The 26,967-nt window shown below is 45.0% G+C and overlaps 2 protein-coding genes across 11 annotated transcripts in view; one reads left to right on the top strand and one right to left on the bottom strand.

Moving 5' to 3' along the window:
- The window catches only part of Astn2 (astrotactin 2), a 1,023,735-nt gene that overhangs the window by 209,342 nt on the left and 787,426 nt on the right, over positions 1-26,967 (bottom strand). The gene's annotated exons all lie outside the window — the stretch shown is intronic.
- On the top strand, positions 14,842-26,096 carry Trim32 (tripartite motif-containing 32). 7 transcript variants are annotated; one of them, NM_053084.2, is made up of 2 exons: positions 14,842-14,925; positions 22,985-26,096. In NM_053084.2, exon 2 carries the CDS (start codon positions 23,064-23,066, stop codon positions 25,029-25,031), a length of 1,968 nt encoding a protein of 655 aa, NP_444314.2. In that variant the 5' UTR covers positions 14,842-14,925; positions 22,985-23,063; the 3' UTR covers positions 25,032-26,096. The 7 variants fall into 7 exon arrangements, with proteins under 7 accessions (NP_444314.2, NP_001155254.1, XP_006538298.1 ...); NM_001161782.1 differs by having other exon boundaries at positions 22,988-26,096; XM_006538235.2 differs by having other exon boundaries at positions 14,914-15,139; positions 22,985-26,094.

The raw sequence follows: 26,967 nt of genomic DNA on the forward strand, positions 1-26,967 counted from the left end.
GAGAGAGAGAGAGAGAGAGAGAGAGAGAGAGAGAGAGAGAGAGAGAGAGAGAGAGAGAGAGAGAGAGAGAGAGAGATCTTTGGCTCAAGGGAGCGTGAGTAAAAATTACTGCAACAATAACAGTTCAAAATAGCATTTCCTTAGAGACCCATACAGTACCACATTTGGAGATATACAACCATAGGGTAAGAAAAAAGTAACAGTCTGCTCCATCACTTATAGTTTTCAAGCTAGGCATCTGTGAATATATGCTGAGAAGGAAAACACAGGGGATAAGACTAGATTAGGGATTCCGAATGGATTAAATATAAGAAGGAAAGAAACTCTCAGATAGCAGGGCAGACGATGTGCTAAAAAGCTGTTTTCAGATTACTCAGAGCTAAGGCAGTTGATCAGGGCTTTCATTCTCTACTGCCAGACTACTATCCATGAAATTGAATTCAAGTAGAAGAGCACCTTTGTCTACTCAGTATAAAAGGTGGCTTACATCAGTGACAAGGAAAACTACACAGTATCCCAGGACAGTGCTGATGCCAGTGGGGGTTAAAAGTAAACTTAGGAGACATCCACAGACCTTCCAGCTGCTATAACACAGTGATGATGAGGAAAGACTCCCGGAGACCTGCCCTCCCCCACATAGCACGAGTAGGCCATAGACACAAAGAGGCTTACCTATCACCATGGCATATGGTGTGGGAGAGGAAAGGCATCAATAGACCTTCCTGCTACCATGCCACATGGGTGGGCTATAGATAACTAGAGGCCTGCTTGCCAACACACCAATTGGCATAAACAGAGGGGTTAATCCAGAGGTCTACTAGCCATGTGGCTGCCTGCAGCTGGAGCCACCTGCAATGTGCAAGATTGACAGATGGGAGAGAAAGAGAAGCAGGACAGTATAAGCATTATGAAGAGAGATGGGACTGGAGAGGTGACAGAGAGGAGGAATAGCTGGTTGTGAGTAGCCAGCCCTGCTGCCTGGGGCCACGATGAAGTCTCACCACTGGATGCTGTTGCCACTGAGATTCATAATTATACAGCAGCAGGGGATGTTGTTGCTGTCAGTGGTTCATGTTACCACTAGAAACTTGGTTGGGAATAACCCTGGTCTGGGATCATGTGGCTATCCAGAGGCTATGCAGAACTGAGCCTGCCACTCACTGGTTGTGGCACTCTGGAGAGCTGGCCCCACTTCTCACAGGAGGCAGCACTTGAGAGAATAGACCTGTGCCTTGCCTGGGCAGTACAATGGAGCTTTCTCTAGTGGCAAAGACAAGGGTGAGCCAGCCCCAAAGGCATAGGTATTGGAGAGATGACCCTACACACACACACACACACACACACACACACACACACACATATGCCCTGATGTGGGTGCAGGGGGATGCTCTCCACCCCCTTGCCTCTCACCGCCTACACCTAAGGCAGTCAGGAGAGTTGAGCCCAGGGTCCTAAGAGTGGGTGAGCTGGCGCTACTCCTTGCAGTAGAAGCACTCAGGATAGCGGGCCCTGCACCTCCCGTGAGGAGCACAGGAGAAATGGTCCTGGTGACATAGCTCTGTGGACATGAGCACAGAAGGGCCGGCCTCATCACTTGTCTGCCATGAGGTGAAGTGGGTAGTATGGGGGTGATGTCCCTTCTTCCCACTCCACCTGTGATAGTGGGAGAACGGGCCCCAAATCCAGGAGAGCAGTAGAGCTGGCCCTGTCCCTCATCTCGCAGCTGCAGCACTTAGGAGAGTAGGCCCTTCACCTTGCCTATGCACACATTGGAGCTGGCTGTGGAGGTGAGCTTGTGAGTAAGCCAGCCCAGAGGGCATGAGAGCAGGAGGGCTGACCCTGCCTCCTGCCAATGGCAGCACTGGGTGACCTTAGCAGAAGCAGTGCTGGAGAGCACATCCTGGTATGCACATAAGGGGGAGCTGCAGAGGTGATCAGCTCAGCTACTACCCAGGCTCAGATTCAGGGCTTTGGGTTTGCACATCCCAAAATCTACATCATCTGTGAACTGTGGAGGTATGAGAACATGAGAACGGGCTGGCCCTGCTGATCTAAAGATGCAAGACCTCCATGACACGGGGCAACAATAGGATAACCAGGAAGAGGTCCAGTGATGATCCAACATTGATGTCACAGAAGCCAAAGATCTTGAACCAGACCAATGACTCGTTGCAATGAGTGAAGATGTGTGGATAGAGGGATATATTGTGGTATACAGTGTAACACACTGCAGCTTACATGAAGAGATGTTTTCTATGGTTTGTTTGATTTTGTTTGTTTTTGTTTTGGTAGGGAAGAGGTTTCGAGGGTGGAGGGTAGATATGAGGGGACAGGGAGATGAGTGTGACTAGGGTGCATGATGGAAAACTCACAAAGAATCAATAAAAAGTTTATTAAAGGTGACTTACAAGCCAGGCGTGGTGGCGCACATCTTTAATCCCAGCACTTGGGAGGCAGAGGCAGGCGGATTTCTGAGTTCGAGGCCAGTCTGGTCTACAAAGTGAGTTCCAGGACAGCCAGGGCTATACAGAGAAACCCTGTCTTGAAAAAAAACCATTAAAAAAAGTGACTTATAGGCTAGTTACAGGCCTCTATGTGACCATGAAGAAGGCAAACCAATAGAAATGTATGTGTTTTTATGCATAAAGTAAGTGTAAGGTGAACGAAAATACAATTGTTAAAATCTAATATATTGAATTTCCACACAAAGTGCTTGCTGTTCATTCAAGATAAATCAGTTCTTAGGGTGTGTGTGTGTGCATGTGTGTTTGTGTGTGTGTGTATGTGTGTGTGTGTGTGTGTGTGTGAGAGAGAGAGAGAGAGAGAGAGAGAGAGAGAGAGAGAGAGAGAGAGAGAGAGAGAGAGCCTGAGTGTATGTATGCATGTGCACCACACCTTCTCTCTGGAGTCTCCTACACTGCCCTCAAAACACAATCCTCAGGACTCAAAGACTAGTCATTCCCCAGTACCCTCTCTTTCCTTCCAGTAACTCAGAGGGTTGGCAGACCAGAGGGATGTCTTAGTGTCAAGGGTAAACAGATCTTGGGGATGCTAGCTTCCTGGATTGGATATACCATTCTGCTGTAACAAGGCTTGGAGGTGGAAAGCATGTCACCAGGCACACCAGCTACCCTCAACCCAAGAAGAGGAAGCTGGGGTCAAACACCACCATCCCCTTTGCTGGAGTCAGAGGAATGCTTGGGTTAGAGGAACAATGGGAAACAACTGCCACTCCTTTGCCACTTTTAGAGTAGAACCATAGCCTTTCACAATTTTCTGCTCTTCAAAATATTAACTCTACCTATGTTACAAGGTCATATTTAGACATACTTGTGAGGATTTTAGATTTATTTATTTTTATTTATATGAGTACACTGCAGCTGTCTTCAGACATATACCAGAAGAGGGCATCGGATACCATTGCAGATGGTTGTGAGCCACCATGTGGTTGCTGGGAATTGAACTCAGGACCTCTGGAAGAGCAGTCAATGCTCTTAACCGCTGAGCCACCTCTCCAGCCCAATGATGAAGATTTTTATAAAGTTTTCCAGAGTGCACTAGTTCCTCTAGTCTCTTGTCATCCTCCTTATAACTGCATATCATTTGGGATCAGATGACTAGCCAGATCACCCAGTATTAAATAAGATTAGAGCAAAGGGTCACAATCCATTATGAATTCCCTTTCTCAAAGTTGAGACAATGAGTAAAATGAATAGAATCCACTTCAATTGTACAGATACTCATACCATGCCATAATTTATGTACTTATTTTGCATACAGGATCACATCTGGTCTCTCTGAGTCCTGACAGCAATGAGAGGCAGGTTTCAATATCAATATTTAAACTTGAGGAAACGGCAGATGACAGGTGTAAAGTCAGAGTCTGTTTTATTTTGTTGTTGCTGTTGCTGTTGCTGCTGCTGCTGTGACAAAACTGACTGAATCAATCCTGGGGAAGAAAGTGTTTGTCTAACAGGCCATAGTGCATATGGAAGTTAGAAAATCCGATCAGAAACCTGAAGGTCCGAACTGAAGCAGAAAATATGGAGGAACACTGCCTACTGGATTGTTTTCTGTGGCTTGCTCAAGTACCTACTTTCCTTGTGCAGTGTAGGCTGACCTGCCCAACCAGCATGCTAGAAAATGTCCCCCTGACAAGCCCACAGGCCAGTCTGATGTAAGCAATTCATCAAGTGAGATTCCCTCTTCCTAGGGACGTCCAGGTTTGCGTCCGGTTGATGTAAAAAATATAACTGGGTCCAAGAACATCCAGATCATTGCTTTCTTCTCTTATTTCTAAGCACTTTTTCCCACTGTGCTAAGCTACCTTTCACTCTAGGGGTGCTAAAGGTTCCAGTGTGGATAGCTATAAACTGCAGAATGCAAGTTCTATTTTTATTTTTCTTTTCTTTCTGTTCATGATATCCTAGGACAAGTGGCTGAGGTGCCTTTTTAAAATAACAAAGCAGAAGCTGGTTGCCAGGTTCTCCTAACATTCCTCAGTCCCTACATTTTACAGCATATACCTGGCATACCCCACTCTCTACCCTAAACTTCTCCAGCCCCGGCCTGGGCTGCTCTTCCTCCAGCTGCCCTTGCCTATCTAACCCATGCTGACCTTTCAGTCTGACGTTTAAACCTCAAGGTCAGTCACTTAGCCTTGGCCCAGGCTGTCCCTGTTGCTCAGCAGTTCCTCTCCTACCCCCTCTCCCATCTCGCATGGTTCAGCTCAGTCTCATCATGTTCAGTCTGGACTCTTCCCAATGTCACTGCCTCCGGCTATGCTCTCCTTTTTATCTACAACAAATTTTCTCTTTCACCATACTTAAGGGCAGTTATGTCCCTTTCTTTTTCACTTCTGTCTTTTTTTTTTTCTTTAACCTGGAAAACCCAGGTAAGGTATAAATGAGCCTCCCTCTAAGGAGCTTAGCATCTCCTAATTGTACCAAACTGCTAATTTTGCGCTCCTCAGTGTGGATTGCTTGCCTGTGCTGGCTTTTGCCACCCACTACATGTTGGCTCCAAATTCTAGAGGGTAACTCTTCAGCTGCTCTCCCCCATACCTGCTGTCACAATCTGACTCTCCTGAGGATTCACTAAGTGTTTCTCTGGCTCTTGGAGCCTACCACACCTGTCTCATCTCTCATACTAGACACTTACCTTTCCTCTATTGGAACCCCAGCCCCTTTCCCCAAAAGCCTCTCCCAGTCCACCTTGCCAGCTCTTCCTCTTCTTGTTCTAATCGCTTGTCTCTCTTCCTCTACTGGGTTAGCATCATCCCTGAGCTCCTTGCTTTGTGGACTGTTACTACAAAAACCATACCATACCTCCACTAAATTCTAATCACAAGGACAAAAGTACTTCTTTTTTCTGTGATTTGGAATGTTGTTTTCCTTTCACAAGTGTCTTGGTCCTTTGAGGATGTGGTAGACTGAGAGTCTTGTCACTGCAGGGGGCCTTCTCTACTCCCTTTGCCTGTACTCCTCCTTTGGGAGGGAACTACGGAAGTGTGAATTCCCTTTGTTCTGTCTCTCTGACTCTGACCACTGGCTCTTCTCACTCAAAACCTAACCCCTCAACTCTGCTCAAGACTTGACCCACCTTGGACTTAGTGATGCCGTTAAGCCTTGCCACCTCATTTCTTACTGCAACATGGTCTGGCCACAATACAAATTCTACAGTTAGTCTCAATGTCCAAAGAATGGCACATTTGACAACCAAATCTTCACTGATCATAACAAATACTACCCAGACACAGACCGAGTGGTCTAAGTTCACCTATGTGCGGACTTCCTTTGCTTTCTGCTCTCAGCCTTCCCTCTCTATCTCATGCCATGCTCACCATGTGCTCCTGGCAAAAGCCATCTGCATTCCTGAAACTTATCTGAACCCAGACTTTTCATCTTCAATATAGAGAATAAGACCCCACCCCAGCTGCCTCAACCTAACCCCCTTCCTTAGCCTCATTGTCACTCTCTAGTACACTTCAGCCACTCATCCCCATCTTGTCTCAACCTCAATAGCTTTCTCTTCATTGCCTCCTGCAACTCATACCTACTCCCACACTGATGGCCTCTACACTCTCAGGGAAGTGGCAGATCCTGATGGCTTTCTCCATGTCCCTTTTTCCATGGCTAATCTCTCCCAGATAGAAAGACACCTTAATTATTTCTCTAGTGACCCTTCTTACTTCACCATAGTGGTCATTTTAGCCAGAGATAAGAAGAATGCTTCCTTTTAGCAGATATGGACTATTATTTATCAAGTCTTTGAGGGGATGGTGGCTTTGGTGTAAATGTCAGATTTTGGGGAAAAGGGTTCCTTGGGACCATTATTAGTAATAAAATTCTTAAAATATTATGCAGTCAAGTTGTTAGAGGGTGTCTTAGTTAGGGTTTCCATTGCTGTAAAGAGACACCATGATCAAGGCAACTCTTAAAAAGAACAACATACAATTGGGGGTGACTTACTGGTTCTGAGGTTCAGTCCATTATCATCATGGCAGGAAGTGTAGCAGAATCCAGGCAGGCATGGTATTGGAGGAGCTGAGAGTTCTATATCTTGTTCCAAAGACGAACAAAAGACTTTTAGGCAGCTAGGAGGAGGATCTCCTTGCCCGCTATCATAGTGACACACTTCCCTCAACAAGGCCACACTTCCTAGTAGCTTCCTGGGCCAAACATATTCAAACCTCCAAAGAAGGCTTGCCTAACATTCACAAAGACCTAAATTCTATTCCTGGAACTGGAATAAGTCAGGTGTGATGGTACACAAAGGTACCCAGGCAAGCAATACCACCTGTTATAACCAACGCCTATGCAGGCATTCCCGGTATAGGCTGCTGCATGGAGCCATATTGATGTCTGAGAGCTATGCAGAGCTGGCTCTGCCCCTTGCCTGGGTAGCATGGGATACCTGGCCCTGAAGATGTGAAAGCAGGTGAGCTGACCCTGGTAGGGTGAGCATGAGACAGTGGCTTCTGCCTTTTGTCTGTATAAAGTCGGGAAACTGGGCTTTGTGGCATGGTTGCAGGAAAGCGGACCAACCCAGCTGTTACCCAGCCCCAAATCCAGGGCTTTGAGTTGACCCATCCCCAACATCTACCCCATTTATGAACTTCTTGAATGAAGGGAACAGTTCTGCAGAACCAAAGCTGCAGGATTTCATGACATAGCACAACAGCAGGGTATCAGAGAGGAGTCCCAGTGAGGACCCATAATAATAGTGTAGCAGAAGCCAGAGGCTTAGTACCAGACCAATGACTCACTGCAGTGAACACTTGTAAGTAAAGCTGTTTGGGCTGACATACCACAGCTTTCACTGTAAGATGGTTTTGCTGGTGGTGGCTTTGTATGTTCGGTTTTTTTGCTTGCTTGTTTGTTTGTTTGTTTTCCTTTTCTGGGCGAGGTTGCAGGGCAGAGGGTGGATACGTAGAGATGGGGGGATAAGTGATATTGGGGTGCATGATTTGAAGTTTACAAAAAATTTAATAAAAAGTTCTTTTAAAAAAAGAAATAGAAGAGTTGGAGACATAACTTAGTAGTTAAGAATACTTGCTGCTCTTGCCTTATTTATAATAGCCAGAAGCGGAAAGAACCCCGATGCCCCTCAACAGAGGAATGGATACAGAAAATGTGGTACATTTACACAATGGAGTACTACTCAGCTATTAAAAAGAATGAATTTATGAAATTCCTAGCCAAATGGATGGACCTGGAGGGCATCATCCTGAGTGAGGTAACACATTCACAAAGGAACTCACACAATATGTACTCACTGATAAGTGGATATTAGCCCAAAACCTAGGATACCCAAGATATAAGATACAATTTGCTAAACACATGAAACTCAAGAAGAATAAAGACCAAAGTGTGGACACTTTGCCCCTTCTTAGAATTGGGAAAAAAACACCCATGGAAGGAGTTACAGAGACAAAATTTGGAGCTGTGACGAAAGGATGGACCATCTAGTGATTGCCATATCCAGGGATCCATCCCATAATCAGCTTCCAAACACTGACACCATTGCATACACTAGCAAGATTTTGCTGAAAGGACCCAGATAAATAGCTGTCTCTTGTGAGACTATACTGGGGCCTAGCAAACACAGAAGTGGATGCTCACAGTCAGCTATTGGATGGATCACAGGGCCCCCAATGAAGGAGCTAGAGAAAGTACCTAAGGAGCTAAAAGGGAACTGCAACCCTATAGGTGGAACAACAATATTAACTAACCAGTACCCCGGAGCTCTTGTCTCTAACTGCATATGTATCAAAAGATGGCCTAGTCGGCCATCACTGGAAAGAGAGGCCCATTGGACTTGCAAACTTTATATGCCCCAGTACAGGGGAACGCCAGGGCCAAAAAGTGGGAGTGGGTGGGTAGGGGAGTGGGGGGGATGGGTATGGGGGACTTTTGGGATAGCATTGGAAATATAAATGAGGAAAATACCTAATAAAAAATTTAAAAAAAAAGAATACTTGCTGCTCTTGTAGAGGATCCTAGTTTGATTTGATTTCCTACACCCACATGTAAGGTAATGAATGTCTGTAACTCTAGTTCTAGAGGATGTGAAAGTCTCTCCTGGCTTCCATGGGTACTACTACATGCTCATGGCACATTGACATACATCTAGGCAAAACCACTAATACACATACCATAAAAATAAGCTTTCTTAAATGAAAGAAATAGCTAGAGAGAAGAACAATGTCTAGTGTCTTTAAACACAATGTTTTTGTATTACATATCTAGTGATGTTATTCCAAACAGAAAGTCATCTAAGAGTAAATGTTATAGATTTAAGGGGCCTGCAGCTGTGTTACTGGGATGTCATTATGTGAACAATTTGTTCCTTTCTCCTGTTTTAAAAACAATTTTAGAGTTTTTTTTTTTTTGTCTGTTTGTTTCATGGTAATATTAAGAGGAAGGCAGAGGAATTTTCCTAATGCTCCTTCCCTAATCAATGCTTTACCTTCCTCTATCACCACAGCCCCTAATCAATGCTTTACCTTCCTCTATCACCACAGCCCCTAATCAATGCTTTACCTTCCTCTATCACCACAGCTGCTAATCAATGCTTTACCTTCCTCTATCACCACAGCCCCTAATCAATGCTTTACCTTCCTCTATCTCCACAGCCCCTAATCAATGCTTTACCTTCCTCTATCACCTCAGCCCCTAATCAATGCTTTACCTTCCTCTATCACCACAGCTCCTAATCAATGCTTTACCTTCCTCTATCACCACAGCTCCTAATCAATGCTTAACCTTCCTCTATCACCACAGCTCCTAATCAATGCTTTACCTTCCTCTATCACCACAGCCCCTAATCAATGCTTTACCTTCCTCTATCACCACAGCTCCTAATCAATGCTTTACCTTCCTCTATCTCCACAGCCCCTAATCAATGCTTTACCTTCCTCTATCTCCACAGCCCCTAATCAATGCTTTACCTTCCTCTATCACCTCAGCCCCTAATCAATGCTTTACCTTCCTCTATCACCACAGCTCCTAATCAATGCTTTACCTTCCTCTATCACCACAGCTCCTAATCAATGCTTAACCTTCCTCTATCACCACAGCTCCTAATCAATGCTTTACCTTCCTCTATCACCACAGCTCCTAATCAATGCTTTACCTTCCTCTATCACCACAGCTCCTAATCAATGCTTTACCTTCCTCTATCACCACAGCTCCCACCAGAAGTTTCCTTGGAGAGCCTTCCCAGTTATATCATAGTCACCCACTGTCCACACGTTACATTACAGACAGTTCCTAGTACTGTTTGGACAAATATATACTGACCCGTACCCATGATGAGTGTGTCATACAGACCATTTCCACTGCCTTAAAATACCACTCGTGTTTCACAGATTTATTTCCTACCTCTGCCTCCAACCCATGACAACCACTGATCTCCCTGTGGTCTGTGCTCTCTATAATCCACTAAGTCACTGAATATTCACATTTCTGAAATGTGAATGCTAAGCTCACCAGGCCTTCTCAGTTCCAACAAGTTAGCAAGCCTGACATCACGTCACCTCTTCATCTAACCCCCAAATAACCTGAAAGTGGTGAGGCTGCAGGTGTGTAAGATTTCAAATCTCTTGCTTTTTTAAGACATGGTATTCTCGCTAAGTTAATGATTACAAGTCTTGGTAATGAACATTATAGTAGGTTAGACAAAATGTTAAATGCTTTCTCATTTCGTTCCCAACAATATGGGGGAGAGTTGACCTTTGCAGAGAAGAAAAAAAAAAAAAAAAAAAAAAAAACCTCCCTTTTAAAACAAACAAACAAACAAAAAACTCAAAAAACAATATTCAGCTCAAAGAGTATCTTCCATTTACTTGTGTCTTCCAATTGAATGTGCTGAAATCCTAACCTCCAAGAGATCAGACAACGAGGCTCTTTTAGGCATAATCTGGGAAGATACTATTAAACCAGGGCGGCATTGACCCTTTAATCCATTCTGATCAGTGTTGTCAAATCAAGGTCTGCATGGTGTTATGAACAAATAGGAGGAGACGCTTAGTCTAAGCTTACAAGAAAGAATGGCCTGGTAACACCTTGACTTCATGCTCCTTGTTCTCCGAGGATTGGAAGAGAATACATTTCTCCTGCTTTCAGAAGCCTAGCCTTTGACAGCTTGTCTATAGTCCTGGGAAATTGATATAGGGGGTTGAAAAGTTATATGAAAACCCATTATTCTAAAATGTTGAATAAAGAGTATTTAAAGAGCTTCACAGAGAGTATTTTTATTTAAAACAGTAACTCTCACACATGGGCTAGACATAGGCCCCCACACACATATCTAGCAGATGTGCAGCTACGTCTTCATATAGGTCCCACAACTGAAGCAGGAGCCACTATCCCTAAGGCTGTTGCCTATGTGTGGAATTTGTTCTCCCAGCTGATCTGCCTTATCTGGCCTCAGTCAGAGAGGATACACCTAGCCCTGCAGAGATCTGATGTGCCAGGGTTGGGGGATACCCAGGAAGGCCCCCACCTTTTCAGAGGAGAAGACAAGGAGGATGGGGGGAGGTGCTATGTGAGGAAGACCCTGGAGCAGGAGTAGTGATCAGGATGTTAATTAATTAATTAAAATAAAGTGACTCAACCTTCCTAAAGCTGTGACCCCTTAGTACAGTTCTTGCTATTGTGGTAACCTCCAACGATAAAATTATTTTTGTTGTTATTTCATACATCAAAATGTTGCTGCTGCTGTGAATCATAATATAAACATTTTTGGATGTAGATGTTTGCCACAAAGTCTCAACTCACAGACTGAGAACCTGTGTTTTAAAACATTTCTGTGTCAGAAGACTGCTAACATTGTTCCAGTGTGTTCAAAGCTGCAAGACAGAAGTGAATCTAGTCGCCCAAGTGTTTATTTTACTCCTAGATTTTGTGTGAACTGTGGCAATAAATTCAACTGATGAAAAATTAAAATATTTTTAAAAAGAAAGGAACATTCAGATAAACACTATTTTCAGGAGAATAGAGAAGAACAATAATTATAAAGTCATGGCTGAGCCTTATCTTCAAAAGTTCAAAGTTTCAGGAGGGCCACTAGCTTTTTGTCAGAAAGAAATATTGAGTTATATGCATTCATAAATATATAGGAATATACATATTCATGATATATGCATATGACTAGCTATACATACATATATGCATATTACTTGCATATATGTATACACACATATACACACATGCACACTGGCAGTGCTGAAGTGAGACTGTAGGCTGTTAATTGTAGTGTTTAGAAAACAGAATTCTATTTCTTACCCTCTGGCAGTAGAAGTGAATTTAAGTCAGAAACCATTTGACAGCAGCTCTCTCAGAGTCTCCACCTACAGCATAGTGAGTCGAAGACCCTATGACCCTATCCTGAAGGCTTCCCTATTTTCTAGAAGAAGAAGCTACAGCAAGCCTGACGTGACAGAAAGCCAATACGAAGGGTATTCAGTATTCACATTGCTAAAATGTCAACATTGGGTGTTCATGCTAAGCTCACAAGGCTTTCTCAGTTCCATTAAGTTAGCAAGCCATCTCTCTTCATCCATTCCCTCAAATAACCTGAAGGTGGTGAGGCTGCAGCTGTGTGTGGTGTTCTCCCCTGGTGACGTTGCTCTGAACTGCTCAAGGAAGAGTAAAACAATCACCAGGAGATCATAACCATGTCTGTCACACATTCCTTTACTTAACGTTATAATCTCTCATCTGTTTTGAATATTCTGAATAATAATTCTTAACAAATAGAAAGAAAGCTCCTCTCATAAAATGTGGGTTGCTTGTGGAGGGTGGTTTTGACTCTAGCTCTGTGCTTCCGGGAGGTAACTGTAACATGCGATTTGGTTTCTTTATCCACCTACAGCATTATTGAAAGGGTCAGATATGGTGTGTAAGTGTCTATGAAGTACTAAAAAAATACCCAACCCTTACTTGACTTATCCCACTGTATCCTTTTGCAGCTACACTAATCTTAAGTCAGACAATTAAGAATAAATTAAACCCATTGGCATAATGACACAGGTTTGCCATGCTCACATTTAGGAGAATGGGTAAGGAGAATGGACAGTTTACAGGCAGAGGGGACCACTGTCCTAATTTGCTCTCTACTGATGTGATGATGACCTTGGTCAAAAGCAACCTGGAGAGGACAGGGTTTGTTTGGTTTCTACATTCTGTTGCCAGTGCATCGTTAAGGGAAGACAGGGAAGAGACTCAGGAAGACCAGAAACCCGGAGGCAGGAACTAAAGCAGAGATAAAGCAGGAGTGCTGCTTCCTAACTTGCTCCCCAGGCTTATTATCAGGTACCTCTCTTCTATCTCCCAGCACCATCTGCCTAGGGATGCTACTCCCCATGTTAACTATCAGTCAAGAAAATGCCCCACAGACCTGTCTACAAGCTAAGCTGATGAAGGTGTTTGTTTTACTCAGGTGAGGTTCCTGGATGTGCCTAGATTTGTGTGAAGTTGAGCCCCCCCAAAAAAACAAACAACAACAACAACAAAAAACAAACAAACATAAAACCAACAACAACAACAAAATCTTACCAGCACAACTATATAGTGGGGGTACAGGACAACCTAGGTTATACACCAAAATGCTGTCTCAAATAAACCAAACAGGAACAAAGTCCTAGTTAGTTTTTAATGCAACCTGTTACGAAGTGAGTTCCACAGTCCTGAGCCCCTGAATTTCAGATGTCAGAAAGGGAGAGAGAGTGAAATGCTGTACTTTTCTTCTTTTTTGCTCCTAAAGAAATTCGGAATCAAATATGACTAACCATGGCCTGTATACAGATTCTCATCTATCCCAAATAACACACTCTACTGTGGAAAAGGCCTATGGATATTTATATTCACAGAACAAAAAACTCCTAAGTCTTAACTTAAATGCATTGTGGGGGATATCAGGTAGATGGGCTACAGCAAGATAGGGAAAGTTCTTTTATCTTTTCCGGATGTTATAACATTCTTAGTGGAAGCTCATAGTCTTCTAACTTTAACTATACATTCCAATGGTTTACCTTATAGTCAGAAGATTGTTAGGCCAGAGTCATAGGTTGTTAATAAATGGCCATTAAGAGAACTAAAGCTAGCCCAAGATAAATTGACTATGTGTCTACAATATGTTTTATCCTTTCCCAGTTCTAGGTATTTGGTCAGTCCATAGAATTGCCAGCACAGATATAATTTCTTCAAGGAACTTTGAGTCACATATTCTCTGGGAAAGCCTTGGGAGTTCTGGGTGCCTGGGTTGGCTCAGGGCTCTAGAATTATCTGAGATATCAAATTGTACTCAGAATGTATAATCAGGAAATCCGGCCAGGGATAAAATCATGTGAGAACTCCTGAATCACTGAGAAGAGAAACAAGTTGGAGAATGAATAGCCTGGTTCAGAGTTCCATCAAAATCGATGCCAGGTGTATACCGAACCTTGGACAAGATGTGTGGGACAGGGGCGGGAGTGAGGTGGGGGAAGGGGATAAATTTACTTTTCCCACCTTTCTGAGTTATTAGTAACTCATCAAAACAATCCTTAACTTTATTTTGAGATAAAGAAGTAGAAAAATGAAGTTAAGAGTGATTCTGGGAAATTAAAGCCAGGTTCTGACAGGTAGAAACTGGTTACTTTGCCTTTTAACCCCTAGGTCTCAGCTTCTTTTCAAAGTCTGTAGTCTGTCGGAAAGTGTCTAAAGGTATTACTGTTTTTGTTTTGTTGTCTTATCATTGTGCAGAGGGTACACAGCTAGGTGGAATTTCAAATATGAGAGCATAATATTTCAGATTCCTTCATATTCCTCACTAGTACTGTGTGTTTATCGCATTCAGGAGCAGGTATTACCTGTCCACAAACTACCTTCAGGACCAGGAGGTCCTGGCCACAAAACCTCCCGTCTGACAAGGCTCAATGCAGGCTTTTCCCTGTTTCTCCCTCTGCTATCCGCCTCTGCGCTGTTTGGCAAAGAAAACGTCTTTCCTAAGGGGCATGTGTTCAGTGACTCCACTTTGGGATGTGTCACAGGCAGAAACACCTAGCCCGGGGACCTGCAGCTCTTTGAAGGGAGTGTGCTTGTCTTCTTCAAAGAGGCGTCTGTCTGCAAAGTGCCCGAACTTTCTGGAGACTACTACTGGGGGATTAGCATTGACTAACCATGTTTAGACTCTGAAACGGGGCAGAAAGCTGCAATGGCCTAGGTTTCCGGAGCCATCCCTATCTATTCAGCTGGGCCGCGGGCGCTGAGCCCACAGACCTACAAGCCCCAGCATGCCTCGGGAGGCGGGGCAAGTTGACGGGCAGGCGACTGTACGAATTGGCGACTGCCATGGGAAGGACGTGCTAGCGCATGCGCAGAAGGCAGCGGGCGGGTGGGCTGGCAGCGGTGGACTCGCGTCGGAGCTGCGGGCGGTCAGGTAGGGGGCGGGAAGGAGGGTCTGCGACCAGGGACTGTGGTGGGTCGCGGGGATCCAAGATTGAATGGCAGGATTTGGGGACTGGATCGGAGTGGCAGGATCGGATTCGGAAGGGACGGGCTCAGGAGCGATTCGGCGGAGATGAGATGCAGCTGGGGGAGGGGAGCAAAGGGGCTGAGGAAATTTGCAGTTGCAGCATGTCGGGAGGTATGAGGTAATGTGGGGGCCATGCGGAGAGACGGGGTGCAGCATGTGGGAGATGGGAGGATCTGACGTCCCTGGAGGTATCTGGGTGCAGAATATCAGAAAGCATAAAGGAATTTGGCAGGCCTGGATGAGGTTGGGTGTTGGCGGGCAGAATCTTAGGGGCTTTGAGGAGATCGGTGTAATGATAGCAAGATCTGAGATCAAAACAGCCAAGGTCTTGGAAGATCCTAATTGCTGAAGAGAAAGGGATTTCTGTAGCGGAATCTGGGAAAGACTGAGGGGTGAGTTCCCGAGGGAATCAGTACCCAGTTAGAAAATCGCAGCAAAGGTTTGAAGGCAACACGTGAGGCAGGACGGGGGCGGAGGTGGGGGGCGGGGGTTGGAGGTGGCCCAGTACAAGATGGGGATGATGGGCAGATGAGCGATCAGATTGAAGGAGGGCAGAAATCTGAGGTACAGGATTGGAGTTTGGAGATGGCATACAGGGGTGATAGATGTGGGAATTTGAAAATAGATTAAAGGATGTATTGGAGGGATGAGGGACACATAAGAGCTATTGGTGAATTGCAAGGCTGCAGCATACAGTCTAAAAGGTTGAATGATAGATTTGGGATTTAGCGTTGAGAATGAGGTTTGTGGAGAATGAATGGTGGGGAGTGAATGCTGTAACTAGATTATAGAATTCAAAACCAAATGAAATTTGTGAGTAGGTTCTTAGGAGGTTTTTGTTTGTTTTTGTTTTTGTTTTGGTCTTGGCATAACTGAACCCAGAGGGTCTTCTGGAGACCCAGGGACCTGAAAGTAATTTATAAATAAACTATGTATAAATGAATGGAATTTAGGAGAATGTAAGGGTTTGGGAATAAAGACACCAGTCTTCAGAAATCCTGAAGGAGAGTTTGACATTCTTTGAAGGGCAGATTCTTCCTCACTTACTAACTAAAGGCCCTTTAATCCTGAGGCAGGCATGTATTCTGACTATACCCACTCTGACCACCCCCACCTCCTCATCACAGACCCGATATTATAGGCCTTGGGGAAGAAGCAGTGAACTACCTAAGGGCTTCTGCTACCTAGCCTTTTCCCTGTCCAAGGTATGAGCCAAAATGATCTTCAACCTAATATTATCTTATAGGAGGTCCATTATAGCTCACAGAGACAATGGTTCTGGGTGAGAAACAAAACAAGGTTGGAACAAGGCGGAGCCTCCTGTCTACTGAGTATTTAGCCTGTGCCATTACCTAAAGCCAGGGTTCTCAGACAGGGTGCTTTTGTTCTGCCAGGAAACATTTGACCGTGTCTGGATGGAGGCATTGTCAGTTGTCATAGTTGAGGGGTTGTGTGTGTGTGGGGGGGGGGATACTTGGGGGGGGGGATACTGGTTTCTAGTGAACAACCCCTACAATAAACTATCATTTAGCTAGAAATGGCAGTCATGCCAAAATGGGTCCTGGCATCAGAGTCAAGAATGCTCTGGTTAGATCCTGGCATTATTTATTTATTTATTTGTTTATTTATTTATTTATTTATTTTTCTCTTTCTGCTTTGTAACCTTTAAAGAGTCAATTGACCTCTCAGTGCACAAGCTCTTCAGGGACCTACGTCATAGAATGGCTGTGAGGACTCAGTGTACTAAATCAGGGTGCTTACTGTTTGGTGCCCAGTAAAAGTGCTCAGAATTTACTACTTTTGAAAATATGTGTGCTTTCTTCTCATGATATTCCTTCTAAATATACATTCACTGTTCAGTGTTACCCACGAAACTAAGGCTTAGGAGGTCACTTGTCTAAAGCCACATTCCTGCCATGTAGCTCCCCGCCACATCCTCTCTTCCATTGCTGGTTTGCTGCGGTCGGCTTGGTCTTCCCTTTGCAGCCTCTCCTAAGGAAAGGGAGGCTTGCCCCGTAGTCAGAAGCTGGGTGACTTCTCTTGATTAAGAGAAGCCCTGGACTTTGTTCTTGCTTTGCTCTTAGACCAGAGCCAATGGGGAGATAGTGCAAGGAGCTTGGAGCTACACGGCTGAGATAAGGAGGGCTCAGGCTCAAGGGCAGTGCTAGACGGAAGGAAACTGCTCTGAATGTTCTCCTTTGTGCATCTTGTCTCTGGCACAGAAGGGCAGCATTGTCTTTATCAACTCCAATCCTAGCTACGCTACAGAAGGCAGTTTAGAGAACAAAATTAGACTGGAGCTGAGGGCAGAACACTTAGCTGCGATGACATCAACTCAGATCGCTTAGGAAAACACCTGACGGAGGTTGAGTTGGCCGTGGAATCGGCTGTTTTACTGCTTGCTTGGTGGTCAAGCACTTGCCAGCCTCTGTCTGAAAACACAGCGAGCTCGGCTGAGTGCTGATTAATGTGCATTCTCTCCATAAGGCCCACAATCTAAATGTTACTCCTGATTCTACAAGGCAGAAAGTGAAGAGCCACTTGTTAAATGACATATCCTGGGTTACAGAGCAAGTGGCTAATTTGGGCATATAAATCAGAAGTCACATGCTGGCAAGCCTCCTAGAGTGCACCCTCCTGTATGCAGATGGTGTTACCTTTGGGAGACTTCTTCCATTGTGCCTTTCTGATAGAAAGGTATGTTTTAAAAGTCATTCCTGGATGAATTTACCAACCTCTAAGCCAACTCTTACCTGCAGGTAAAAGTAGTCTTTTGGTCTGTGTTTTCGAGACAGGGTTTCTCTGTGTAGCCCTGGCTGCCCTGGACTCAATTCTTAGACCAGGCTGCCCTAGAACTCAGAAATCCACCTGCCTCTGCCTCCCAAGTGCTGGGATTCAAGGCGTGAGCCACCACTGCCCGGCACAGTAGTCTCCGCTTCTATAAAAGTACATGTTTTGGGTGAGCCCTTTTGTGGCCCAGTTCACAGATGAGCAACTGGGGGACAACTCTACTACATACCACGGTGGGAGAACATGAACAGGTTACTTGTTTCTTAATGATGTTTAGGATGTGGACTAACACTTCCTTCACACAGTTAAGAGAAGACATGCAGTGTGTAGAGGGTTCCTGGCACTCGTTACTCCAGATGGCCATTAGAAGACATGGTTTTAGCTATCAGCAGGCACCATAAGTGCCCTCAATCTGAAGTTCACACTTGTCTCCCCAGCCAGAACTAGGGTGAATAGTCAGTCTGTTAGTGAGTGGCCTTTGTGGCACCGAGTCAGGTTCACACTTGGTTCGAATTGAGTTAAAGTGCATAAGGAGTAAATGCAGCTTGAGTGCTGGCCTGAATAGGGGTGATAAGTCTCAACAACATCAAAACCCTACAGGCCATGTGAGAAGCAGAGTAATTGTAGAATGGTTCTTCATGTCAAGTTTTTAGATGATTTTTTTTTTCACATCTCTTTCTAAACGTTGTCTCCATCTCCATCCATCGTGGCAGGACTACACTAGTGGTAATTGCTTAGGAAAGATCTGCTTCGTTAATTGCTTAAGGTTCGACAGGTTTGCTTATGGCCTAACCCCCCCCCCCCCCAAGAAACAAAGAGGGGCGTGGGAAAGCTTGAGGTCAAATAGCAATCTTCCAGAAGGCCCTGAGTTTAGATTATTTCAATGTATGGCTGCTGCCTTAGGCATCTGCCTTCCGACAGGAGCCTGTTCATTTCATATCACAGGCTGGCCAATGGCTATGGCAAGCAGTAGCAATTGTAGTCACTGTTCCTGATAATTATAATAAAGGCTCTGTACACAGTTAGTTCTGTGCCTAGTTTGGTGCTGTCCAAAGTGCTTTTTGCTCAATCTCTTCTAATCTCTGCTAGTGAGAAAGCATCACCTTGAAAGGCTATTTCATACCTAAGTTGAGGTGTTAGGAAACCTTTCAAATCTCCACTGGAAGTGATAGAGCTGGAATCTAAAGCCGGAATGCCCAGGTCCTGCAAGTACTTTCTTAGTCCTTGTAGCACCGTTAGCTTCCAACCCATGCCCCTTTGCCTTAGGATGTGGGAGTTGCTAATTTCCCTCTCTTAGTCTCGGTTTCTTCATCAGTGTTACTCTGAGGTCATTGCTCACTCTACCTTTCCATACTTAGTCTCTGCTAGAAGGGGCTCCAGCAGTTGATGTGTTGATTGGAAGTGATGGGTTCATTCACTCATTGCTTCGTGGCCTGGGTGACCACATTCTCAACCCAATCCCTCCCAAGTTAACTATTCCTTTTAGTAATCTTTACGTGCCTTTGCTGTCCAGGAGAGGACAATTCTTCATTCCTTTCAAAACTTGGATTGTAAACCGAATTATTTTGCTAATACCAGTACTGGTTCTGATTCTTGTTTTGTTTTGGTTTTTGTTTTGGGTTTTTTTTTTTTTTTTTTTTTTTTTTTTTTTTTTTTTTTTGAGACAGGGTTTCTCTGTGTATCCCTGGCTGTCCTGGAACTCACTCTGTAGACCAGGCTGGCCTCGAACTCAGAAATCCGCCTGCCTCTGCCTCTGCTTCCCAAATGCTGGGATTAAAGGCGTGAGCCACGACTGCCCTGCTCTGGTTCTGATTCTTGATGCTCTTGATTGCTAACAGAATTAAGTTAAACAGTCATTGCCATCAACTATGAAAAAGTCATTGCTTGCCTACCAATTATTAGCTTAAGTATCTACATTCATTATCCTTAGTTCTCATGGTAATTTTCTCTCTCTCTCTCTCTCTCTCTCTCTCTCTCTCTCTCTCTTTCTCTCTCTCTTTCTTTCTTTTTTCTTAACTAAGAAAATAGGTAAAGAGAAATTAAAGAATTTGTGAGGCCTAGAATCTCTGAATAGCTTGCCAGGCATGGAAAACTTAAGTAACTTGCCAGGCCTGGAGAGATTAGGTAATTTGCCATTTGCCCCACATTCTGTAAGTGAAGGCACAACAATGCTGTCTTGTTCTGTCTCCCTTCAAGGTTTATGTTATCTGCTTACTCTTGGTTCTTTCAACTCCCTGGCTACCTATTTCACAGACTGGACAAATTCAGTGGTGTCAGGAGAGGATGAGGCTGTCTTAGATCTATCTGTGAGAACACATGCAACTTTAAGAGATACAGTATCTGGAGTCAAAGAGTTGTGCTGGGGTCAGGGTGGGCTGTACACTGTCAATCGTGTGGAGTGGGTGAGCGAACCAGGTAAATGGAGGTTATGTAAAATGGAAGGGCAAGACTTGGGAGTACAGCCTGAACAATGGGAAATGTGTTCAAGGGAATGTGGAGGCAGCCAAGGTTGTAAATGGCGTGTTGACTTTTCCTTCTGCTCGGTTACTGATTGTTCTAGCTGGCAGGAGATGGGCAGCAGCACATCTGAAGGCTTGGCATAGGGAGGCAGTTCCTTTCACTGCAACAGCCTTTCCAGGGAAGTTGAAGTCAAATTGAGCTTCTGTTTGATTCAATCTTGATATTAATGGGAGTGGTCAGGCATGCCTGTCTGGAGGAGCTGGGTCTGCCAGACTGGTGGGTCTGTCTTAGGCTAAGTGAACGCTGTGTACTGGGATGGTGGTGGTAACAGAAATAAGTCCAGGCATTTTTCAGAGCTACACTTCTCCAAAGCCAGAATCTTTAGTGCATGGATTTTTGACATCTTTTTGGAGAACCTGGTAAAACTGTAGACTGGAGAAATAGTTTGCCATTGGATGTGGGCATAATCAATTCATTTCATAAGCTGATAGCTTACACAGGCAGGAAGCCTTTGAATTGAGAGAAGTCTGGGGAAAGAATTTGCTAGTATTTTTATAAATTGGCAGACTTGTTTAACAAGCTGGTCTGCAGTGCCAGCTCCAGGAAGAACAGATGTCCCAGCACAATGTAAGGTAACATGCTTGGGACCCAAACACCAAATGCTGCTGCCCTCAGTCTGTTCTCACAGATGACAGGAGACAGAAGAAAGCTATTGGTTAGGATTGAGTGGTTCTCGCAGATCTTGGGTCAGGGCTTCTATTGGTGTTTCCGCGGGGCTGCCCCACGCCCACAGCGTTTGAGAATTGAACATTCACTGTTGTAATATCCACAGGAGACCATTTAAAGTTCATGCTGCCCGGTAATTTGTTGTTTTGTCAAGGCATGGATTTGAGTTGTAATGGTTGTAAAGCCAGAGTGTTGGACTAGGTCACCCAGCTAATAAAATCGATTCGCTCCACTCTGTTGGCTGACTCAGCTAGATGATTGTTCATTCTTTTAGGGAGAAAAGTATGTTTTAAAGGCAGTGCGTCCTAGAGCAGAGTCGAGAGCACTCTTTAATAAATAACTGAAAGACATTTAAAAAAAAAAAAAGAAAACTTGGAAGTAATGTTGGGGTAAAAATAAGTCAAAGTACTATGTTTGACCGCTGAGACCTTGAGCTCGTTTTTTCAAAACTTCAATGCTCTCATTGCCAAAGTGGGACAGTAAAATTCTTACCACGTTTCCACAATGAGGATTAAGCGAGAATAAGCATGCACAGTATTGTGTATCACATAGTAGGTACTAGGATACCAGAGCAATTTTCTGCCTATAGAGGGACGTCCTAGAGGTAAATGTGACCCCTTCCCTTCACACACACACACACACACACACACACACACACACACACACACACACACACACACACATACACAGAGTCCTTTTCATCCTTAAGCATACCAGTTCCTTGCTGCTAAGCGCTTGCTTGCCCTAGCATACCCTTCACAAAGAATGTCCCACGTTACTTGCACATGAAAGTCACTTTGTCCTTAAGCTCTCTAATCATCCTCAAATGGTTAGATCTCTGTGCATCTCCTAGCCCCTGCTCTGTTTTCCTACAGTTTTCACATAAGGCTAAGAGGGAACCGAAGTTCACTAAGGACCTTTCTGGTGCAGATGTGATCCTTCGGTAAACCCAGGAAAGGATATGCTGTCTCCATTTTACAGATGCAGAATTTTAGATAGACCAAGCGTCCCCTGTTCTTCGTCCCAATTGACAGAACTCTGTGCTTGCCATCTGCTTTCTCGGCTGTATTCAGGCTATGCCCTCCGCCTAGTGTTTCGTTCTCCCGTCTCATTTCTGTGCCCTTGCAGGCTGAAATGAGTGCTCCAGCCTCTCCGAAATTCCATTTTTCTTTAAGTAAAAATGAGTCTACTTTCCTATCTATCAGAATGGGTCTGCCTTGATTCCTAACTTACATACTCGCCTTGCTAAAGCAGAGCAGGCTGGGTATGCTGAAATGTAATGTCTTGGTTCTTTCTGATGCCTAGACTGCTATGGGTGGCTAGGTTGGAAGATGAACAAATGAAAAATGTGTAACACGCCCCACCCCCCGCCCCCCATCTGATGGTTTGCAGGTTGCTTAAAGGCAATCATCAGAATTTTCTCTCTGAGTGAAACATCAGAGGCCATCAACTGTGATGGAATGAAAAGGCTTGGACCCCAAACTTACACAGTGTTCTTTGCGTACAGTTCCTGTATGTGTCATCGCCTCTAAGATTTGTAAGACTTCTCTTACAAGGAGCACCATTTATGAGTAGCCTTACCCAGTTGTCAGGCTCCATCCCTCTTCCCACTGTACCTCACAGTGTAGACCTTCATGTGACATTCTCTGATCGGCAGGGTTATTCTCTGCTTTCCTGCTTGTATGTCATATTATTTAACCCTTCCAGTAATGGTATAAGATAGGCAATTTAGGCTCTTCCCTGAATTCCTCCATAACATAATGCATTAATCATTTGTGTGTGTGTGTGTGTGTGTGTGTGTGTGTGTGTATGTAAGGGGAGGGGGGTGGGAGAGACACTATTTCCTAAGTCATAATCACTGCAATAAAATGCTTATAAATAAGTAAATGATTCAATGGATGATTATAGCTATTCTCTAAGTGTTTCTAGACTGAAATAACTTATATGGGAGTAGAAAAATGAATAATGGTTTGTTTTTTCTCTTTAGCAGGAATCTGACACTGGGGCATGAATATTAAGCTGTGTGGCTCTAAGCTGTGTTAGCAGGAACCTTCACTGGAAGAGCAATGGCTGCGGCTGCAGCAGCTTCTCACCTGAACCTGGATGCCCTCCGGGAAGTGCTAGAATGTCCCATCTGCATGGAGTCCTTCACTGAAGAGCAGCTGCGACCCAAGCTGCTGCACTGTGGCCATACCATCTGCCGCCAGTGTCTGGAGAAGCTCCTGGCCAGCAGCATCAATGGCGTCCGCTGCCCCTTTTGCAGCAAGATTACTCGCATCACCAGCCTGACCCAGCTGACCGACAACCTGACGGTGCTGAAGATCATTGACACAGCTGGGCTCAGTGAGGCCGTCGGCCTGCTCATGTGCCGAGGCTGTGGCCGGCGGCTGCCTCGGCAGTTCTGCCGAAGCTGTGGTGTGGTGTTGTGTGAACCCTGCCGGGAGGCAGATCACCAACCCCCTGGCCACTGCACACTTCCGGTCAAGGAGGCAGCTGAGGAGCGGCGGAGGGACTTCGGGGAGAAGTTGACTCGTCTAAGGGAACTTACTGGAGAGCTGCAGAGGAGGAAGGCAGCCTTGGAGGGCGTCTCCAGGGATCTTCAGGCAAGGTATAAGGCTGTTCTTCAAGAATATGGCCATGAGGAACGCCGCATCCAGGAAGAGCTAGCCCGCTCTCGGAAGTTCTTCACAGGCTCCTTGGCTGAGGTTGAGAAGTCCAACAGTCAAGTGGTAGAGGAGCAGAGCTACCTACTCAACATTGCTGAGGTGCAGGCCGTGTCTCGCTGTGACTACTTTCTAGCGAAGATCAAGCAAGCTGATGTAGCCCTCCTGGAGGAGACAGCGGATGAGGAGGAGCCCGAGCTCACTGCCAGCCTACCCCGGGAGCTTACCCTGCAAGATGTGGAGCTCCTTAAGGTAGGACACGTTGGTCCTCTGCAAATTGGCCAGGCTGTTAAGAAGCCCCGGACAGTTAACATGGAAGATTCCTGGGCAGGGGAGGAGGGAGCAGCATCTTCTGCCTCAGCCTCGGTAACCTTTAGAGAGATGGACATGAGCCCTGAGGAAGTAGCTCCCAGCCCTAGGGCTTCCCCCGCGAAACAGCGGAGTTCTGAGGCAGCTTCCGGTATCCAGCAGTGTCTGTTTCTCAAGAAGATGGGGGCGAAAGGCAGCACTCCCGGCATGTTCAATCTTCCAGTCAGTCTCTATGTGACCAGTCAGAGTGAGGTGCTGGTTGCCGACCGGGGCAACTATCGTATCCAAGTGTTCAACCGCAAAGGCTTTTTGAAGGAGATCCGCCGCAGCCCCAGCGGCATTGATAGCTTCGTGCTAAGCTTCCTTGGAGCCGACTTGCCCAATCTCACTCCACTTTCAGTGGCCATGAACTGCCATGGGCTGATTGGTGTCACTGATAGCTACGACAACTCCCTTAAAGTCTATACCATGGATGGCCACTGTGTGGCCTGTCACAGGAGCCAGCTGAGCAAACCATGGGGCATCACAGCCCTACCATCTGGCCAGTTTGTGGTGACTGACGTGGAAGGCGGGAAGCTCTGGTGTTTCACTGTAGACCGAGGAGCAGGAGTGGTCAAATACAGCTGCCTCTGCAGTGCTGTGAGGCCCAAGTTTGTCACCTGTGATGCTGAAGGCACAGTCTACTTCACCCAAGGCTTGGGGCTCAATGTGGAAAACCGACAGAATGAACACCACCTGGAGGGTGGCTTCTCCATCGGTTCTGTTGGCCCCGATGGGCAGCTGGGCCGGCAAATCAGCCACTTCTTCTCTGAGAATGAAGATTTCCGCTGCATCGCTGGCATGTGTGTAGATGCTCGGGGCGACCTCATTGTGGCAGATAGCAGCCGCAAGGAAATTCTCCATTTTCCCAAGGGCGGTGGCTACAGCGTCCTTATTCGAGAGGGCCTTACCTGTCCAGTGGGCATCGCCCTCACACCCAAGGGGCAGCTGCTGGTCTTGGACTGTTGGGATCACTGCGTCAAGATCTACAGCTATCATCTGAGAAGATATTCCACCCCTTAAAAGATGAGGAGAAATACCACTTTCTTCTTTCCCTCAATAGAGTTTCCTTCCCTTTCCTTCCTTCGTTGTTGATGGTGCCGTAGAGTAGATGTGGCCTGTGGCCTGATTCTAGTAGGGTTGCTCTAGAATCGTAGAAGCTCTAGTTTTCAGTGATTTTGTTTGTTATGCCCCTCTTCCCCCCCCCCCTCCCCTTTTCTCCTTCTAACTTTAGAGCTTAGAGCTTTACCAGGTACCTTATCCCAAGTAGAATAGATGATGCTCTTAGCAGAAGTTGCTTAGAAGTTAGGTACTTCCAAGGCTTTAGTAAAGAGAACCACTTTAGTCCTTTGCCCTTGTGTTTGAAATTTGTATTGGTATTGAATAGTCATTGATATTTCCCTTTGGACTATGAGGTCCCTAGTCTACTGTCTCCTTCCTGTTACAGTGTGCTTCGTCTGTGGCTTTAAATCTGGCTGCATTCTGTGTGCATGCTCCAGTGGGATCTGCTTGACCCTTCAGTGATATTATATTCTGTAGCATGATGTCTCCTTTGATCACCTTTACCAGTGTGAGAGTATATCATTAAGTGCCACCAAAGGTGACACATAGTCCCTTTGAAAGCAGGACCTCTTGACGGGAATTTCTGCCACCATAGATTGTCTTCTCATTGAAGATGTGCCAGAGGATGGTTTGACTGACCCTAGTTGGATAGTGTTGAACACTTCAGTCCAGAAATCACTTGCCTTTTAAAGGAGTTTATAGGTTAGAATTATGCCATGGCCAAGGCAGACGGGAACATATAAGCAGATGCTAACATATCCAGCAAATGTGGGATATTTTCTAGGGCTCAAAGCGTTTTGTACTCCTTCCACTGACCTATGCTAAGAGTTATTGAAAGAATTGTGTAATGTGAGCTTCGACCAACAATGTGAGGAGGTTGACACATCCATTTTCATTACTAAAGAACAAACTGTTAGGTAGCTAGCTCTGTATTTTCTTCAAGTGAGTGCATATTGTTTGACTTTGAGATTTAGCTCTGTTCTATCAAGCATTAAACTAATAAAAGTAATAACTTTCTTCATCACTGATGGTCATGTCTTAATTAAATATGGGATTTGGGAAGGGAGAGAATAATAGCTTGTATTATGCCATTCTGCTTATCTATACTGTATTTTGTTGACAGCATAGCATTCTACTTCATTTAAAATGCAGTCCCAAGTACCATTATGTAAAGATAAACAGATCTTCACTCCCATGTGCATGTGAACAGGATCAATCTAGCATCACCAGCACCCTGTTCAAAATTGGGTGTCCACCATGGGCTTATGGTAGGCATTGTAGTATGTAAATGAAGACAGCTATGTATATGTGTTTCAGACTAGAAGTGAGAGTGTGGAATGAAGTTCTGTGGGTCTCCAAGTCTGCTAAGCAACATATCTTGATCTTAGGTGCAGGAGTGATTGTAAGCCAAAGCTTTTGCTTTCCTCGAAACAAGATTGCTACACCAATGAACCCCAAATTATTTCTTGGTGGCAGTGTCTTTATAGCTGTCAAAGGATGGGTAAAGAAATAGCGTGATAGTGAACTAGTTATTGCTTTCAGTTAGAGAAAGGTCCGTATTTGGATTAATGAAATTGCATCTGATATCCCAAGTTTATAGAATTGAGAAGAAATTAATCTTAATTACAAGTGCATCAAAATGGCTCAGATGCTCGAAACCATCAGTGGTGGTTCCCAGCAGTAGATCTTTCTTCGCTGTGGTTGGGGGGCTTTTGTAGGCACTAACACCATGTGGAGTGGCTAGTGAATGCAGTGCTGTTGGTAAGAGGGCCAGGAATCCTCCAGCTGCCTTTGTTTGGCATTTTGATTCTCCCCATCTCTACAACACAGTCCTGCTTTGGCTTTGACATGAAGCAGGTATCTTTACCTGGTGTGAACTGGCTGATTTTCCTCCTTT

The sequence above is a fragment of the Mus musculus genome, chromosome 4 (assembly GCF_000001635.26).
Source record: "Mus musculus strain C57BL/6J chromosome 4, GRCm38.p6 C57BL/6J".
NCBI lineage: Eukaryota > Metazoa > Chordata > Mammalia > Rodentia > Muridae > Mus > Mus musculus.

What these genes read in the sequence shown, in the direction of transcription:
- Trim32 (NM_053084.2), top strand. Translation starts at nt 23,064, where the DNA reads ATGGCTGCGGCTGCAGCAGCTTCTCACCTGAACCTGGATGCCCTCCGG.